Source organism: Cyprinodon tularosa, unplaced genomic scaffold, assembly GCF_016077235.1.
Source record: "Cyprinodon tularosa strain WSP-4 unplaced genomic scaffold, ASM1607723v1 ctg231, whole genome shotgun sequence".
In the NCBI taxonomy this organism is placed as follows: Eukaryota; Metazoa; Chordata; class Actinopteri; order Cyprinodontiformes; family Cyprinodontidae; genus Cyprinodon; species Cyprinodon tularosa.
This window is the reverse complement of record NW_024038867.1, coordinates 478,269-495,587: the sequence shown is the minus strand read 5'-3', so window position 1 is coordinate 495,587 and position 17,319 is coordinate 478,269. Positions and strand designations below refer to the sequence as shown.

General features: G+C 39.9%; 1 protein-coding gene and 1 long non-coding RNA gene across 2 annotated transcripts in view; both read right to left on the bottom strand.

Moving 5' to 3' along the window:
- Nucleotides 1–569: 569 nt before the first annotated feature.
- The window catches only part of LOC119784685 (general transcription factor 3C polypeptide 1), a 36,751-nt gene continuing 20,001 nt past the window's right edge, over nucleotides 570–17,319 (bottom strand). Inside the window, exons 19-40 of the mRNA XM_038286874.1 lie at nucleotides 17,183–17,280; nucleotides 16,983–17,079; nucleotides 16,602–16,785; nucleotides 16,406–16,502; nucleotides 14,352–14,484; nucleotides 14,180–14,267; nucleotides 14,004–14,065; nucleotides 13,747–13,855; nucleotides 12,276–12,418; nucleotides 12,009–12,151; nucleotides 11,834–11,918; nucleotides 11,635–11,747; nucleotides 11,500–11,559; nucleotides 11,320–11,413; nucleotides 10,943–11,115; nucleotides 9,235–9,864; nucleotides 4,560–4,702; nucleotides 2,461–2,565; nucleotides 2,088–2,377; nucleotides 1,466–2,010; nucleotides 1,179–1,365; nucleotides 570–979 (exon numbers count right to left, since the gene is read on the bottom strand). Of these exons, the coding sequence (XP_038142802.1) occupies nucleotides 776–979; nucleotides 1,179–1,365; nucleotides 1,466–2,010; nucleotides 2,088–2,377; nucleotides 2,461–2,565; nucleotides 4,560–4,702; nucleotides 9,235–9,864; nucleotides 10,943–11,115; nucleotides 11,320–11,413; nucleotides 11,500–11,559; nucleotides 11,635–11,747; nucleotides 11,834–11,918; nucleotides 12,009–12,151; nucleotides 12,276–12,418; nucleotides 13,747–13,855; nucleotides 14,004–14,065; nucleotides 14,180–14,267; nucleotides 14,352–14,484; nucleotides 16,406–16,502; nucleotides 16,602–16,785; nucleotides 16,983–17,079; nucleotides 17,183–17,280 (3,783 nt within the window). The 3' untranslated portion in view covers nucleotides 570–775. The remainder of the gene's footprint in view (nucleotides 980–1,178; nucleotides 1,366–1,465; nucleotides 2,011–2,087; nucleotides 2,378–2,460; nucleotides 2,566–4,559; nucleotides 4,703–9,234; nucleotides 9,865–10,942; nucleotides 11,116–11,319; nucleotides 11,414–11,499; nucleotides 11,560–11,634; nucleotides 11,748–11,833; nucleotides 11,919–12,008; nucleotides 12,152–12,275; nucleotides 12,419–13,746; nucleotides 13,856–14,003; nucleotides 14,066–14,179; nucleotides 14,268–14,351; nucleotides 14,485–16,405; nucleotides 16,503–16,601; nucleotides 16,786–16,982; nucleotides 17,080–17,182; nucleotides 17,281–17,319) is intronic.
- LOC119784686 lies at nucleotides 12,498–13,740 on the bottom strand. Its single transcript, XR_005280961.1, has 2 exons — nucleotides 13,527–13,740; nucleotides 12,498–13,349 (listed from the first exon to the last, which is right to left on the bottom strand). It is a non-coding gene; the product is annotated as an uncharacterized LOC119784686 (long non-coding RNA).

The following is a 17,319-nucleotide window of genomic DNA, read 5'->3' as shown; positions in this document are numbered from 1 at the left end:
TTTTATATTCACTGTTAAAAAATTTAAGTTCTCATAAGATTTAAGCATGTAATCTCCTAAAACAAGGAGATTGAAAGAACTGAGCAGGACCTGAGTAGGGCAGAGACAGAAAACAGACATGGAAGATGCAAAGACAGAAAACAAAAAACAAAAGGTAAAATACAGTGAGGGTAGGAAATAAAGAGTGAAATTAAAAAAACATAAGGGAATGACGACAGGACAGAAGGATGGACTCAAAAAGTAAGCAAGTACACAAAAAAGGAATGAATAAAGAACAGAAGGGAAGCTCTTTCTGATTCATATACAGGAATCACTTTCTCAGTAGGTTATTTAGCTTATGATGCATATATAGGTCAAATGTTTCAAGCCAGGGAAACATCTAAAGCACATAGGACTGTGGCCCTCGAGTGCCCGAATTGGACATCAGTGCTGTTTATCCTGGTAAAGAAAATCTGGAAGCTCATAAAGGTGAAGATTTTGTTTTAGTGATTTTAAAAACAGGTGTTTTACATTTCTTGTAAAAAGTAAAAAAAAATAGTTCCATTCTCTAGATTTAGTGCAATGCAAAATAAGGTGAAACAAATCTTTATTTAAAATCTTAAATAAATAAAAAAAACAGTGGGACATAATATTGACACACCAAAAGAAAATCTTTCATAGAAATTTGTTTTTTCTACTAGAATCTTGGCCTAATTTACAAAAAAAAAAAAAAAAAAAAAAAAAATCAAGAAAGGAGGCGGAGCCTTGTGAGCGAGAAAGATCCACAGATTCAGGTTCAGCACTCGTTCCAGTGTCGGTCGTTGGGCAGCACCCGACAGAGCCGCAGGCAGCAGCTGATGGTGGGCTCATAAAACACCGTGTCTGGTTCCTCTGTCACCCCTGAGGCCCCACTGTCCGTTGGTGCAGAGCGGCTGAAAAGTGACGGTTTGGGCTGTTTAACTAAAGTTCTCTTTGTTACACAACCAATATCTATGAGTGCCTGAGGGGAAGACAGAAAGGGATATTAGTTGTGAAAAAGAAGACTAATTTCAGTAAACTGCTCAAGTATTAATTCAGCTTATTAGCTCATCTTTTTAACTCAAAGACCCATAAACAGATTTATCTTTTCTACTAAATGGATGTGCTCTAAATCATTTGAAGCCCACATGCAGCGCCAGGTTTAGCATATTTCTGTTTACCTGAACCATCTCTAGCACTGCCAGAGGCTGCAGAGTGTCTTTATAATGTCCCAGCAGGGCCTGCTGAGTGAGCCCTGGCCGAGACATGATGTGATACAGAACGGCCTCCAAGATCCCTTTACACACCGACCGGTTAACCTTCCCATCAATGAAGCGCCACGGCCTGCTGATGAAACTCAGTTTCTCCCTGTGCGGAAAGAAGTTTGATGATAAGACACAAAAAAAGAAATTATAACACAGGAGGGGAGCAAATAACCTCATCAGGAATCCATAGAGGTGAAACTCACTCAGCATCAGCTGATCCTGATTGCAGAAAGAATGACTCTTGATCTTTTTCATCAGTAAATCTGCATTTTCTGGTTCTTTTTGGTCTACTTTGTCCTTGCTCAGTTTCCATCTTCTGTCCATCATGTTCTTCTCCATCATGTTCTGACTGCGCATGTTTCCCCTCTTCCAAATTCATGGATTTATCTCCACTTCCTTCATCAACCTTCTCGTTCTGCTGTTCTGGCTGTTGGTATTCATTCGGTTTCTCAGTTACCTCACCTGGAGATCCATCCACTGTTTCTTTGTCCGTCTCTTTTTCTCTGTCTTTAGCTAGCCTTTTCGCAGGCGGCCCCACTCCCTCCCGATGAACTTCTGTGCTGCACCTCTTGCGTGCAAAAGGAATGTTGTGATGAGTCCTCAGGTATGAATGTCTGTTGCCCGTCAGGAGAGACCGAGGGATTTGCTTGCAGTTAACAGTCAGGAGCCACGGCTCGGCATGCTCCATGAGGACCCAGCGGACACCCATACTCCCGACTTGGACTACCTGGCCTTCTACCTGCAGGTCCTAAGGCAAAGAAATGTATTTACAAAAAGGGAACCACGGCCCATCATCAACATTACGAGAGCTATGCACATTTTTACCTGCAAGTACTGCTGCAGGCTCCTCGTGCGTCCAGACTGCGGCTCCAGCAGGTGGACATGAGACCTGTGCAGGTCTCTTGCATCCAAACCTTTTTCTCCAGCTTCATGTAAACTCCTCCTGATTTGAGCACACGCCTCAATGTCCTGAGCCGTGTATCCTCCATCCTGGATCAAGCGTCTCTCACATTCCTCCGCAGTGGGTGGAGAAGAGGATGGCGAGAGGATGTTACGGGTGAGGACAGGGGGCAGCAGCGAGGGACCGTATTTAGTTAAATCTAGTGGTGGAACATCTAAAAAAAAAAAAATTATTAGAAAAAAAAATGATTAAGGAGATTGAAGTAATGTGTGCAAATTAAAAACGACAGATACTTACTCTGATCGCTGAAGAAATGGTGAGCAGGAGTGTCTCGTAGTTTCAGATTCATGATGCACGACTCAACCACAATGTTATCATTCGTGTTGAGATTACGCAATTTAACTGAAGCGAAAAAGAAGACAATTTATTCAGGACGTCTATTATACTCAATTAGTTTTTTTTCTTCTTTTAACTAAATATAATTTAAACCTTCATTTAAATTAACAAAATACATTTTAAAAGAAAAAAAAGCAATAAAATCACATGACATACATAAAGATTTCCACCTTACCGGTGACTGAAATGTTGCAATCTCAAACATTTTATCTAGACAGTAAACACACCATACCCAGGCACCATCAGATGGCATCAGTAAAAACTCCTTCCAAAAGTACAAATCAGTAAGGAAACCCAGCATAAACCAAGCTTTGAGCTTAAGTAGGGTGACCAAACGTCCGTATTTACCGGGACATATCCGTATTTCACGTCCTGTCCCGGGCGTCCCGGGTTTTTTTTTAGAAAGTGAGGAAATGTCCTGATTTCACTGCGCACGACGCTCCGTGTGACGTAATCCCTGAGCCGCGTCAGTGCGGGCAGCCCTGTTCTTAATCAGAGGCTCTGTTCGAAAACCTGGGCTGCAACCTCCAAGGACGCGGTCTACCTAGACTGGATCCTTCGAAGTCCTTGAAAATAATGAGGCCGGAAGAGTTCTGTCTGTAAATTCGAACAGGTCTACCCTTCGGCGGGTTTTACCGCCGTATGCTCTGTTGCTTAGCAACCGTGAAAGTTGACACACAAAGCAGGAAAAGAATGAATACCGAGGTTTTCAAAACTGTTTGTTTATTTATTTATTTTTTAAAAAGTTAAAGTGAACAAAGACTACACTCACAAGAATCCAGAGTGGAATAAAGGTTCCAACCACCGGGAGCAGGAACAAATCAAATCAAATGTAATGATAGAAACCTTAGTCAGTTAAATAACATGCTGCTGTCATTCTGCACATCTCTGATGTTGCTGCTATTTTCAAATATCCATTACTGTAAAAATGTCCATAGCTGCATATTGGTTATTAATTCTCCAGTTTTATATTGTTAAAACACTTTACAGAATTTTATTTTTTATATTTTAACTCTTCCCTATTATGTTATTCTTATACATTTTCTAAGGTCCTCATCTGTGTGACCATTTTCAATAATCTTTCTGCTGCTGTAAATTTGCCCATTGTGGGACAATAAAGGGATTTTCTATTCTATAAAAGGGGTAGAAATATATAAGTAAATCTAAACAATGTATCTACAAAATATATCTGCAAAATCTCTAATATTCAACAACAAAAAATACTTTAAGCATATTGTGCAAAACAACAATAAAAAAATTAAAATCCTATCAGATTTATAGCCCCCACTCTGCAGATCTATTAGAATCTGTCCTTAAATTACAGCCAAACTCATTTACACAGTAACAGATTAAAACCTTTAGATAAACCAAACATTACCGCCACATATCTGACTCTATAACCATTAAAACAACTATTTTCATTCATTTCAGACGGAACTATTCACAGAGTTGTATTATTATATTAAACTGAACTTCAAATTTTCACAACTGTTCTGCACCAAGTAACATTTTCTCTGATCACGGAGCAAATCCCGATGATGAGACATTTGTTCTTAATATATTTTTGGTATAAAATTGGATTTTAGCTGCTTGTTATATTTGAGTAACTTTGGGTTTTTTGTAGTCCATTTCCAGAAAGCTGTAGTCCTAATTTGACGTCTATAAGGTTGAACGCTGTCTGGATTCAGCAAAGCAGCCTGGAGCTCCTTTCTTACCCTGGATAATGTTCTTACTGCTGATCGCATGAAAGGTGAAGGGACAGGAGCAAGAAACAACAGTTAGGAGCTACTGAAACAAAGTGCTAGGCAGGTGTTGGATATGCTGCTTTGTTGCCATGTTGTCTCTGTATTCATCCATGTTTTGCTCTTGAGTTTACAAGCACTGAAAGAAGCCAATGTGCTGCCCACAATCTGGTCAGGATGCTCTAAAGGCATTTTACTCTCTTCTTATAAATCAAACATAACATGAAACACTGGGTTAATGCACAAAAAAAACTTTACCAATTCCTGGATAGGAGTATCCCCGCATCAGTAGGTAGTTGGTGTGTGATGCCTGGTGTGCGCTCACTTGAAGCCTTTTCCGCCCTTCACACTCTTCGCCGTCGTCATCATCATCGTCATCATCTTCTTCCAGAGCAGCTATGCTAAAAATAAAAGTTTTCCTCATTTCCCAGCTGTAGTTTACCAAATATATGAAAAATGTAATGTAGGGTTGATTTGATCAGGTGAAAACAAATTGAACATTTTGTCTATGTGTAAATAGTTGTGTGTTTGAACAACCAGAAAAGCCCTGAAAACACCATGCACACTTTGACACATGGTAATGGGAGCGTCATGCTGTAGGGATGCTTCCTTTAACAGGACAAGGCAGCTGCCCAGAGGTTGTAATCAAAACCTGAGACTGGGAGACAATAGCAGTTGGCATTTATTAAGAGCTACTATAAAACAGCTTAGAGGGTTAAAATTTCTAAGCCGATCTCTACCAGGCCTTTGCAGAACCCAAAGATATGCTGCGGGGTAACTTAGCCGTTTGGGGTGAGGTGAACTAACTTAAAGGCTGAAAGGTTGGTTTCACTTTGCAACCAAGTTCCAAAGTGAAACCAAAGTTCTCAACATTTTTAACAACGGAAATGAAAGGGGAAAAAAACTAAAAAGAATAACAACATGCTGGCTTCAGATCAACATCCTGCCATTGTTTTCCAAGGCAACATACAGCTCTGGTCCAAGGTTCGACTGGCTCCTCACAGCCAAGTATCCTAAGGTTTTCACGGATGTGTGTGAACTATTCTTCTTCCAGTGATAATTTTAAAAACAACTTCAATGATAAAAAAAAATAAATCATATTTGCAAAGGTTTGGATTTAGAGAACATTTTCTCTAAGCCCCAGATTGAAATATTTAAACAAACCCCAATCAGTTCTGTTACTATCTGAAATAATTCAGTCTGCATGCTTGTTCATTCATCTTAACATAAATAATGTTTACCTTAATTTTAACCACAAGTCTGACAGTTTAGATCAGGGTGAGGCTGGGACTTTGTCATAATAACAGATTAACATTTTCATCCTGTGAGGCATTTAAACAGCAAGAGGATTATCTCCTTAATCTTCACCTTCCACTAGGGCTGCAACTAACGATTATTTTGAAAATCGATGAATCGGCCGATTATTTTTTCGATTAATCGATGAATCGGACACAAAATATTTTTTTTATATTAACCTCTTTATTCCAAAATAAACATTTTAGACAGAACAAACAAGCACACAAGTACAGGTTGCTCATTAACTGTACTGGTGCTATATGAAAAATTAAATGTTTGTTTTAAAACTACGCAAACTTACATGAGAAATGTAGCTGTACATCCACAAAATATAGGGTACTTTGTTTCATAAAGCGCAAAAAGAGACAGGCATTTTTGTTTTTTAAAGCCCCTAAGGGGTTCAAACAATAGGCCCCCCCATTTCAACAAATGAGGTTTTTTTAGACTAGAAGATTTCTGCCTTTTAAGACAGGAAAGTATAGCAGTTAAAGTTGCTACTTGAGAAAATACTGAACCATAGAGATAAAAATAGCCCTGTGATTCAAATTATAAATTGTATTTGGAATAAAAATGAGAGAACTAGGGGTGCTAAAAAAACACATCCTCCAAAGACAGATATTTACATGGGAATGTGGCAGATAATTAATTGACATATTACTGATCTTGCTGGATTTTATTCTGCTTTACTTCCATAAATTGCAGGATCTTCTTTACTTTATCTTTGCCAGAAGATTTAAACTTTAAAAGCCTTGCCCTCATAATTTGCAAATTAATTTATTTATAAAGAAAATATAAACGCTGCTTAAGCTAATTCAAATGAAATTAAAAGTAAAATAATTAGCCAACCTTATCACTGTCTGTAACCTACTAACAAGCTAAGGAAAGCATCAGATGAGCTACCTGAGAAACTAACTTACGTTTCCCCACTTTAAAATGAAACAAACATGGTTACTCATCCTGCTGATCAGCTCTCTTCACTGCCATTGAAGGCTCCAACATGTTTTCTTTTCAGGTGCTGCGTCATAACAGTGGTGCTTCCGTGCCATGTTTATTTGTTTTTACAAAAGTTGCATGTTACTTTTTTCACTTTACAAAGCGCAGGCTATTTTAATTATTGTGATCAATTTGCGCCGTCAATCCAGGGGCATGCGCGCTTCATTTGCAGTCTGGACGCTGAGGGTAAACTCCTCACTAAAATCCTGCGGCTCGGACTGCAGCGCTGAGAGGGATTCTTGTGGGAGAGAGAGAAAGGGGTTGGGATGGGGGAGGCGCCCCACGGCAGCAGCTGCCGCTGGAGGACAAGAGTAGGAACGATACATGCTTTCACGTAAGAGTCTCCAAAAGCCGGCAGTGACATCGTAAAAAGTCCCCAGATTTGTCGCTAGTCGCTTTTTAAAAAAATAGTCGCTGGAGGGGTCTGAAAAGTCGCTGAGTTGGCAACACTGCAACTGCGCCGCTGACTCGCTCCGTCATATTTTTTTTTCTTCCCCGGGATGACGGCGGCGGCGGATGACGCATTAATCGCGCGACACAACTAATCGATGATTAAATTCGTTGCCAACGCTTTTAAAAGTCGATTTTTATCGATTTTATCGATTCGTTGTTGCAGCCCTACCTTCCACTCAAACCACTCAACTTTGAGACCATTAGGTTTTTCTGATACACCAAGGGAAACCTCATGCATGTTATCAGGCAGCAGAACACATTGTCCCAAGTATGGAGACATGTGTCTATTAACTGATTTTACACCTTGTATCCTGTTTGCAAAAGCCAGAGGAAGTATCAATTTCCTCTCCAGAGAGACACATCAGTACTCCTTTCCTCCAGTAGGCAGTTGGCCAATAAGGTTGACGTGAGGGATAAAGCTCCTGCGAGATAATAGAAAATCCACGATGCTTCTGGTGGAGCTCCCTGTCTGTTACAAAGAGGGGATGGAAGGTGGAAATAAGTAGAGATGTTCCAAATATGCAGGCTTGGCAGCAGAATGCCAGCTGGAAGCCACAAAATGCCCTGTAAATGGGGAATCAGCTTCATCAGGGCCTTAACTTCCCACCTGACCGGTGGTATGGGATACACAGCAGCAATGTGTTGGAGATAGGTAGCTTCTGGCTGTGGCTAAAGAGGAAGCATAAGAGATGGGGGTTGAATAACACTAAAGCTGAACCACCATGAGGTTAAAGAGTCAAACAGCTGTGACTGCATATCAGACATGCTACTTTACCCTCAACTTCTAAATTTATTTTTTAAAATCCTTTTTATTCATTGGCTTTTGACACTGAGACTTAATATTTTTAGTATTTTTTGTCATTTTATTTTATTGTTTTTAATCTGTCTCTTTAAAGGCACACTATGCAACATTTTTCAGTTAATTAATGTGTTCCATAACGTTTTGGATGATTAAATGAGTCATTTCAGGTTGAACAAAGGTATTTCCGGCCGCCCTGGTGGTCTGTGGGGGAAATACCGCACTTGCAATTGCAGGAGCACCGACCCGCACCCACAGGCTCAGAAGTCTCGCGAGAGTCGGTCTTGCTTTACGGCGAGAACTGCTACACGCCCCCAGTTAAAAGCATGCTCGTTGCTAGCACAGTGGCGATCTTTGTGCAGTTATCATGGCGGAACCAGCGTGAAAACAGAGAAAGCCCATGTCGGAGCAGGCAAGAAAGAGGAAAAGGGCTCCGGACAGAGAGAGGAGTCGTACACGGGTGAACATTGAGCAAGCTTTTTCCGAATGGCGAGAACTAAAATAAAAAGAAGGCTGCAAGGCTGACGCGGACCTCGCGTTTCTGCTGATGCGATTGTAAGTAACATTGGAATGGTTTCTCTCTCTCTGTGTGCATGTTCATACTTTCACTGTGTTAGTCATTCGTTGCGTTCGCCTGTCTGCTAAGCTCAAAACAACCGTGCCTGGCTTGACGGAGAAACCAGGAGAACAGCTGTGCATATTTACGACAGTGCACTTTTACTTTCGCCCTCTGGGGGGAGCCTCGCTGGAAAATCAACACCGGTTGCATAGTGTACCTTTAAGTTGTTACTTTTTTCTTACCTTGAGTTTTTAAAGTTTCTTGAATTTAGATCTGCAGCTGTGATGGCCTTAAATTGATTTTTAAAGAAAGTACTAGAAGACGAAAGATTACCCATCTGTATCCTCACGATAACCCAATAGAACCAAAATTCAACTAAACTGGATTTGGGAAAAAATACACCAGTCTAAGACCTATTGATCACTATGGAAACTCACTGAAGCACGGTTAGTGAAAATAACTCAACTGATTGAAATGAGCTCCACCTTACCGATAAGAAGAACAAACACATAAAAAGAAGCAATTATGTCTGTTAAGAATGAGCTGTTTTTTTTTTCTGCAATCTGCAAAGAAACATTTGGAGAAAAAACTTAAACTATTTTCTAAGCAATGAAACTATCAGATATTAATTCCACCATAGAAAAACTTGAAAAGTGGTGATCTGTTTATATAAAACAATCATACCAGCAAACAATGAAAAAGTCAAACTTTTATAAATTCTCTTCAAGACCTGACAATAGGTTTGTTTTATCTGGAGTTGTGCAGGTCACTTGTGATGGAGAATTGAAACATTTATTTGATTAGACATCTAAGCCAGTGAACCAGGAACTCACCTCTTGACTACCTCATTGTCCACCAGGCTGCTGTCCACCACGACTATTTGCTTGGGGATGGACACATGAACGCTTAGCAGCCCTAGAGTCATCAGGCTGAGGGAGACGACGCAAGCTCCTCCTGGATTGTTCAGAGAGAACTTCAGCATATCTGATAGATCAGGAGGATCCTGTGGAGCTGCTCCGGGTTTAGCAGCTGGGGCCTCTTCTGGCTCTTCAGGGACATGATCATCTGTCTGCTCTCTGCTTGAGGAACCATCATCAGCTCCAGATTGAGCAGAACATTCTGGGATTTTCTGTTCATCTAATGTGATCTTCTCATCAGTGCTCTCAATCTTCCCATCTGATTCCACAGGTTTCTCTTCTCCCTGCATTATACTTTGGCTGTTGTTTACTTCGGTTGTGGATTCCTCTCCAGCAGTCTGCTTGTGAGAGTCCATGGTTGAAGTGGGCTTTCCTTTTCTTGCCGTTTTTCTCTCACACGTTTCCTCACTGGCTTGTGACCTGATTTCAGTTTCATGGTAGAAAGCGGTGGCTGGTCTGTTGTCCCCTGTCCCGTTGGTGATTAGATTTCTCAAGAAGCAGAAGGAGTCGGTGCAGAGGGAATGAGGAATGCGCCATGAGAAACGCCTGCCAGGGAGGGAGAAAGGGGAAAAAAATGCTCAGAGTTTTGAATCCTGACTAAAACCATTGGCATTCTGGGCAGAGAGGTTCTGAATGCCAATGCACTTCATGAATTTTAGATCAGTTAAAAATTAATTAGGGGCTTGCAGTTTGTCAGATTGTTTTGCAAAAGTTGCCTTAAAGTTTGATTAAAACATTTCTGCTTTGTTCAGGTTTATTTAATTTACTTATATGGTTCCCATTAATAACATTAAATTTCAACAAACAAAATAAGTCAAACTAAGAATTTCTCTTCAGTTATACAAAATTCAATTAACTCCATAGTGAAGTCAATCTAAACTTATTTATCCAACCATATCATCAGTCCAGTTAAGTCCGAACAATAATATGGTACACTTATATTTAGTTACCGCTTTATCAAAAGTTGGGCATCTCAGCTTAAATCCCACAAACCACTCCATTATACCTCAGGACCAGGCTCTATGTATGTGGTTCTATAGTACCACCGGGTTTAGTCACTTTCAGTTTATAGGACATGCTTCTAGATTCCTAAAAGATATGCAAAAGCTTCATTTTGCGATACAGCCTGAGCAGAAAACACCAGCTTTTAAGTTTTCTGCATTAGATACATTGATTTCAGGTAACCCTATAGACATGATAGCAAATATTTCAGTTAAGGCAAGCTTTGTTTGTAAAATCCTACAGTGCTTAAAACAGTGAGCTGCTTAAATGAAGAACTAGCACAATTAAAGTTGAGCTCCTTCTGGTGAAGTAGAGGTCTGCATATTTCATCACTACAAAAGTATTAAAATGTAGGAGTGATTTAAATCTCCAAAGTTTGATTATTAAGATCTGGATTTTTATGATGGCACAGTTACTAACAACATTCATACTGATTTTAGAATAAAATGTATTTATTTTTACACTATTCTGCACAGTACACATTTAAAATAAGTAATAAGAGGAATTATTAAATAAAAACACACACAAAAAAAATGTAATCATAATACATGATAAGAAAAAAATCTATTTGCTCCATGATTAAAACTTCTCTTTTCATATCTGAATAGAAAACAAGACCAACCTGTAGTAGGACTGGGACATCTGGAATGACATGGGCAGAATGGGAAGACATCTGTTCCTCTTTGGTTCCAAACTCGGAGTGATGCGGCGCCGATTGTACAGGCCCCTCTTCCTGCATTGGACGAACACTCGACAGAGCAGCTCCTGATCATACTTATTGTACGTCTGGAAGGTCTAACAGAGGAAGCACATAAAGCTTTTACAAAACTATTACAATTGGAAGAAAGTCCCAAATAACCCAAGCCATAATAGATACTTTTAAAATAACTTCAGAAGAGCAGTAATTTAAGTATTAACATGAGTTTAACCATAAATGAGTCGTAGTAGCACCTGACAGAACAATCTACAGAACCTGACAGAACAATCTATTTTAGTTACCTGAAATGATCGGGAAGATTTCATCTGACCATTGGTCATAACCAGAGAGCTCTGGATCAAATTGTACAAGACGACAGCATAAATGTCTTCTTTGCTGTGGTAAATAAACAAAAAAGTATTACAGGCACCAAACCAGATCTATTTGTTGAAAAGAAAATCCTCTGTAAAACCAATCCTTACCAGCTGATGGTGTCTTTGTAAACGACATGTTTCCCTTCATCTATTGCAGAAACTTTATATCTGAAGAATAAACATTAGGAAGATTCTTATCTTGTTCTGCTTTAAAGATAAACAAGTTAAATTATCCATTCTTACTGTGAAAAGATCTGCTCTTGAGAGTCTGGTATCATTGGGGCACGATCATCCATGATGGTTTTGAACTTCTGTCTAAGCAGGCGCATGTATTCAGAGAAGGCTTTGGCACAGGCCTAAAACATCACAGCCAAATTCAGTTAAATTCACATCTCTTACAATCAACGTACAATAGAAAGTAAACAAAGAGAGATCAACAAACCTCTGGGTCATTAGGGTCAGTCGGTTTGTTCTCCTCCAACAGTGTCATCAGAGCTTTGTCCTGGTGAACCTCCGCCAAACAGATCCTGAGACAAACCGTTGTTGGGTAAAACCTCATGAGAACCATTATTTAAAAAAACAACAAATTTTTTTGAACATCTGTAGCAAAGCCCCACCTGTAGTTCAGAACCGTTTGAGGATTTTTAAGAATGTAAGTTGAGCGACGTGCAACAGAGACAGACGTTTTATCTTTCGATTTGTCAAACTCTGCGTGGAGAATGTCTCTTACAACACAGTGAGGCACAAAAGGCCTTTTAAGCTGCAAAACAAAACAAAAAATGCACAAATCATATGCAGATGGTTTGTTAGAAGTAGAAAAACACAACAAAAGATTAAGAAACACATAAAGCAGATGATGGGCAGATCTTAAAGAGTATTAGTACCTTGCTGTTGAGCAGGTCTGACGCCACTGAGCAGAGCATCATGATGGAGTCCTCCTGAACAGACCAGTACACTCTGTTTCTGGTCATCCGTTTCAGAGCCTGGTGGTCTGTCGCATCATGGGCCAGAGTGCGTTTTCTAGGTTCTTACCAAAAAGTTTTTAGTTTAAAATGCATCAGCAGTGAAATCACTAAACCTTTTTCAAGGTTTTCTGGCACTGGTGACATTGATTCACCATGGCATACAAAATGCTTTAATAGTGCACTAACACTCCTATCAACATAGCGTAGAGTAAGCTTCATTTTAATAACAGACAGCAGGTTTTTGCTAATTACAGAAATCCCTGAACTTGAACCAAGTCAAAACGAACATTTCACTACGGAAGAGGAGCTGTTAAGTGGATATTAGGGCCAGAAGATATGATCAAACCTTATTATGTACTTCTTAACTTTATTTTTAAACATTTGACAAAACACAATAAAAGCCTCAGCACAGCTGAAATATCAGATGTGATTAAACATCGCACCTGTGGGGGGTGTGGGGGCATTGGATCAGAGATTGTATGAATGATTGAAGACTAAATTTGACTTCTAAAATTCCAACACCAAAAATGGACAGAAGATGGCAAAAGTGCATCTATATCTAGTGTGACTGAGGTTGTGTTCGGTGAGGGAAGTACAAACCCTTAATTCTAACTTGCATACACGGTCAGTGATTGACGCTGGTAAATCAGCTGTTGCCATAGTTACCGGCAAACGTATAGTGTGCGCAGCTGCATGAACAGCAGCTTGATGACCAGGGTCTAATTCATGTTTGCGTAGCACCTTTTTACTGGAGTTCATGAACTGCATTGTGCCCACTCCATTCAATTCAGTTTTCTTCATCTTCCTTCTCTCCAAACACAGTTTCATTTTTTGATTTTAAGCACGTCTCTCAGTTGAATGGAGCCGTGAACGGCGCAAGGTGACTTTCCCACAATCTATCTGGCGACTTGAGCAGGAGAGGAGGCAGTACACGATTTCCTAAGACCCACCCCCTTCTTCTGATTGGCTAATACTGTGAGTTTCAGAGCGCTCCTTTGTTACTATTGCCTGACAAACACAAGGGGGATTTTGTCTTCAATTTATTTTCTAGTTTTTTTTTTGTTTTGTTTTGTCCCATGGGCAATTGCTACAGGCCGGAATACTTTAATCCCTGGGTGAATCATAAACTGCCGTAAAATGGACCTGATAGTCTCATCCAAACCTAACAACTGGGTTTCTTATCTATAATTAAAGTGCAAACTAAATGATTACATGGAAGGAACAATTAATGAAAATTAGTCAATTAAATGTTTTTAATTTTGCCATCTATTGCATTTACAAGAACTCTCCTAAAAAATCAGCGTGTTGAAAACTCTACTGATAAATCTAAAATCTTCCAACAAGTTTAAGTGCCTTAGAATCATGTTTATTGGTAAACAGCAGATGATACCTTTCTTCGACTTGCGCTGGACCTTGACCGCTTCTTTTTTCTTCTTGTTCCTCTTCTGTCCCTTTCCTCCAACGACCTGCTGGTTTCTGAAAGCTGGCTCTATCCCCACCTGTTTACAGAGGCAGCATTCACAAGTTTAAACCTTCCCCTCAACTGTGCGAGGATATTAAAACTTATAGACAACTTTTTAATCAGCTTGATGTAGTAAGTATAGCAGGGAACTATTAGAAGAACAAGAAGCTAACAAGACCTCATACCTCAATGTTTTCTTTGATCAGAGGCCGTTTGTTGGTCAAATAAGAAGGTGCAATGGCATTTCCTGTTACAAACATTTACCAAATTAAGCAAAAATATGAATCCAAAGAATAAAATCACAAGATCACCAGGTTTTAATAAAAGCAGTTAAGAAAAAAAGCAAAACCGCACAACTCACCAGCTTGAAGCGCCATCCTCAGGGCACTTCTACTCAGCAGACTTTTCAGTCTTGGTTGGGGATCTGGTGCCTGTGATTCAATTAACTTCTAAAAATAATATAAAAATTGTCAAACTTCTAAACAAGTAGAAACTGTTACATTTGCTAAATGTGATTTAAATGTTTATCATACCGTGTTAGTATTAAGTAGGTGACTTGTCCACAACCAGTTGCGTTTAAGATGACTGAAGAGCTCTGAGTCTCGACCTCCTGCTCCTCTACCGTCTCCTGGTATGGAGCCATCGTCACACACCTCATAGCTGCCTCTGAGTTGGTTCAGGTAGAACACATTAAAGGCAGGGGGCATGCATTAAGCATGACAACTAATTCATAAGATGTGCCCATAAATAAAGGAAAGTTTACATGTAACATATATCTATTAAAGGAAAGTTTACATGTAACATATCTATTATTAAGATAGATATCACCGAGTGATAATGCAGCTACACTAAAACCAAGTGGAATGGCCTTCCAAGACTCAGCTGAGATGATCGCTGGCTGCAACCTCCCCTTCCCAAAGAACCTGTGCACCCTGCTGCATAAACTAGGTACGAAAGAACACCTCCTACCCCAAACCCTTTCTGATGGAGCTGCTCTCATAGATTCATACAAATAAGAACAACCCTTAGAATTAGTTCTTGCATGCTGACATTCAAACTGCCCTGATCTACGCCTATAGGATACAGACAACATACACCCATTTTATCCTTATAGACGTCATGCAAAGTACGTTTCTGATATGAGAACATTTTTTTTGTTTGTTTTTATAATCTTTAAGTCCTATTCCTATAGACAGAAAAAAAACACCAGTACGTGTAATAAACTACAAGTTTCACTTTTTTCTACAAAGTAAACTTACAAAGGCATATCAGAAGTAATTTAAATTTGATTAAAAAATTGAATACAGAATAAAACAATACAGAAACTCAATCACTAACTAGAACAAGCAATCTTTTAAACAATACAATCGAAAAACAAAAATTTTTGGACAGGCTTTATTTAGAAACCATTTGCAGAGCTCCAGAGCTCTAATGTAATTAAAGTCTCCAGGGCTGGGTCCATTAATTGAGATCCTCAAACATGCAGCAAGGTGTTCCCCCTGAAGCTGGCTGCGGAGATCTGATTTCACCTAATAGCAGTTATAGAACCGGGCAGCTGGGACGGCATTTTTATAAAAAGAGGGTAGATAGTACATGAAAACCTCTTTCCAGCCCCTGCGCCATACCGCGAAGAGGCGACCGGGCCAGAGGCTGCTGTTGAACGGGATTTATACTGACAGCGCATCGCTGGTATGTGGGGGTCTGAGTGCCTCCAACAGAAATAATATTTGAAGGCAGGATGTTAATCTGGATGAACTGACTGCACCGATTTAGTTTTCAGGTGGATTTTCCCAGCTGAAGCAGATTTGCTGCTCCTGCTGCGCGTCAGAACTAAACTGCTACAAGCATCGATAATAAAACAGCAGACGCGTTTTTGCTGCTCCTGCTGCGTTTGGTGTCAACTTCCGACGTCCCACTCTGGCGTCGCTGGATTTGATACGCCAAATGTATCAAGAAGTAAGTGACGTCTATGAGCGTGGCGCGCATTCATCCTGTCGCTTGGTTACGGCTGTAAACAATTTGTCTCTCTATGGCGTTGGGTTACGGGCGGTATGAAAATACAGCTATGGAACGGTCTGATAAACTGACAGATCTTTTTGTTGTTGTTTTCTATGGCAGACCGCTACATTCTCGTTCATTAATGGGAAACACTGTTAAAAGTATATTGTTCTCACCTCAAATAATTTTAAAGCATACTTCTATAGAACAAAGGCATCAGAAAAGAGAACTTTAACTTAACTTTAACCCTGAGATTGAAAAAGCTTCCTGGATGGGAAGCGAAATATCTTCAAACTTGGAAACAAAGTACAATTGGATTGTTTTTTTAAACTTTTTTTGGAAGCTCTGTGAGTGCTCTAATAGAAGCTGCTGCTGCTGCAGTGCATGCTGGGACAGCTGTCAATCTCAACAGACAAGTCTGCTCTGGTGCATACTGTGTAAAGAGGGAGGGGCGAGAACATCCGGGGACTTTGTCTGTTCTCAGGCTTGTGTTCTTGTGAATTGGAACAGTGCTCAGGCTGAAGTTAATGGCGTTTCACGAGCACAAGAACACACAAGTACACATATTGAGAACTTAAATTTTACTTACTTTAGCAGGTAACCCATTCCAACAATCACGCTGTGATCGTGCACAAAAGGAGGAGTGGATTCATCAGCTGCTCCATTTCTCTTGCTTCGAACCACGCCTTCAAAAAAATAAAAAATAAATAAATGAATCAGATCCTTAAATGGTGTCATTGAGTTTACATGTAAAATGAGGTGCATGCAGCCGTGCACATATGTACCCAGAGGTGTGTTGAGGCAGACACACATCAGGTCGAACCAGAAGCTCTCCACATCCTGGGCAGTGTTGAACACGTAATGGCGCCGCTCAAAGGGCTTGTCAGGGGGCTCCTGGACCAGCCAGTAGTGAGGCTCTGAAGTGGTTGTGTCGACAATGGTGGCATTGCGTTTCACATAAATAAACACCTGGATGAGTGCAAAAAGAAGAGAATAATTAGTCAAATTATCTATTGATCCTCTGGTTCTTTCTTAAAAAGTTTGAATCTAAATAAACTTTGAATCACACAACAACAAAACAATTAAAATGTTCAACTTTTAACACTTTGCAGTTATTAAGAAACTCTTCTTTATAGTTTTTTTTATGCAGACAGATTCCTCTGTACCTGGTCTTTGTCCTTGAACCTTTCAACAACACCGAACTGCAATAAGCCCATGTAGGTCAGCTTCTGCAGGTTCACATAAAAGACATGGATGTATTTCCTAAAAGAGAAGGAGCAGCTTGTCGTTTATCACACAAACCCACAATGTCTGGAAGGAAGTAGAATTCAACGGTAAAAAGAGAAAAGAACAAACTGAAAGGCACCTTTTATAAAGAAGCTGTCTTTTCATTCTTTGAGGCAGTGCTCTCACAAGATAGTGCTGCTTCACAGGGTCACTGAGATAGTCCTCCAGTTCATCCACCTGTGGACACAAGCAAAACCAGTACGCTGCTTTAATAAT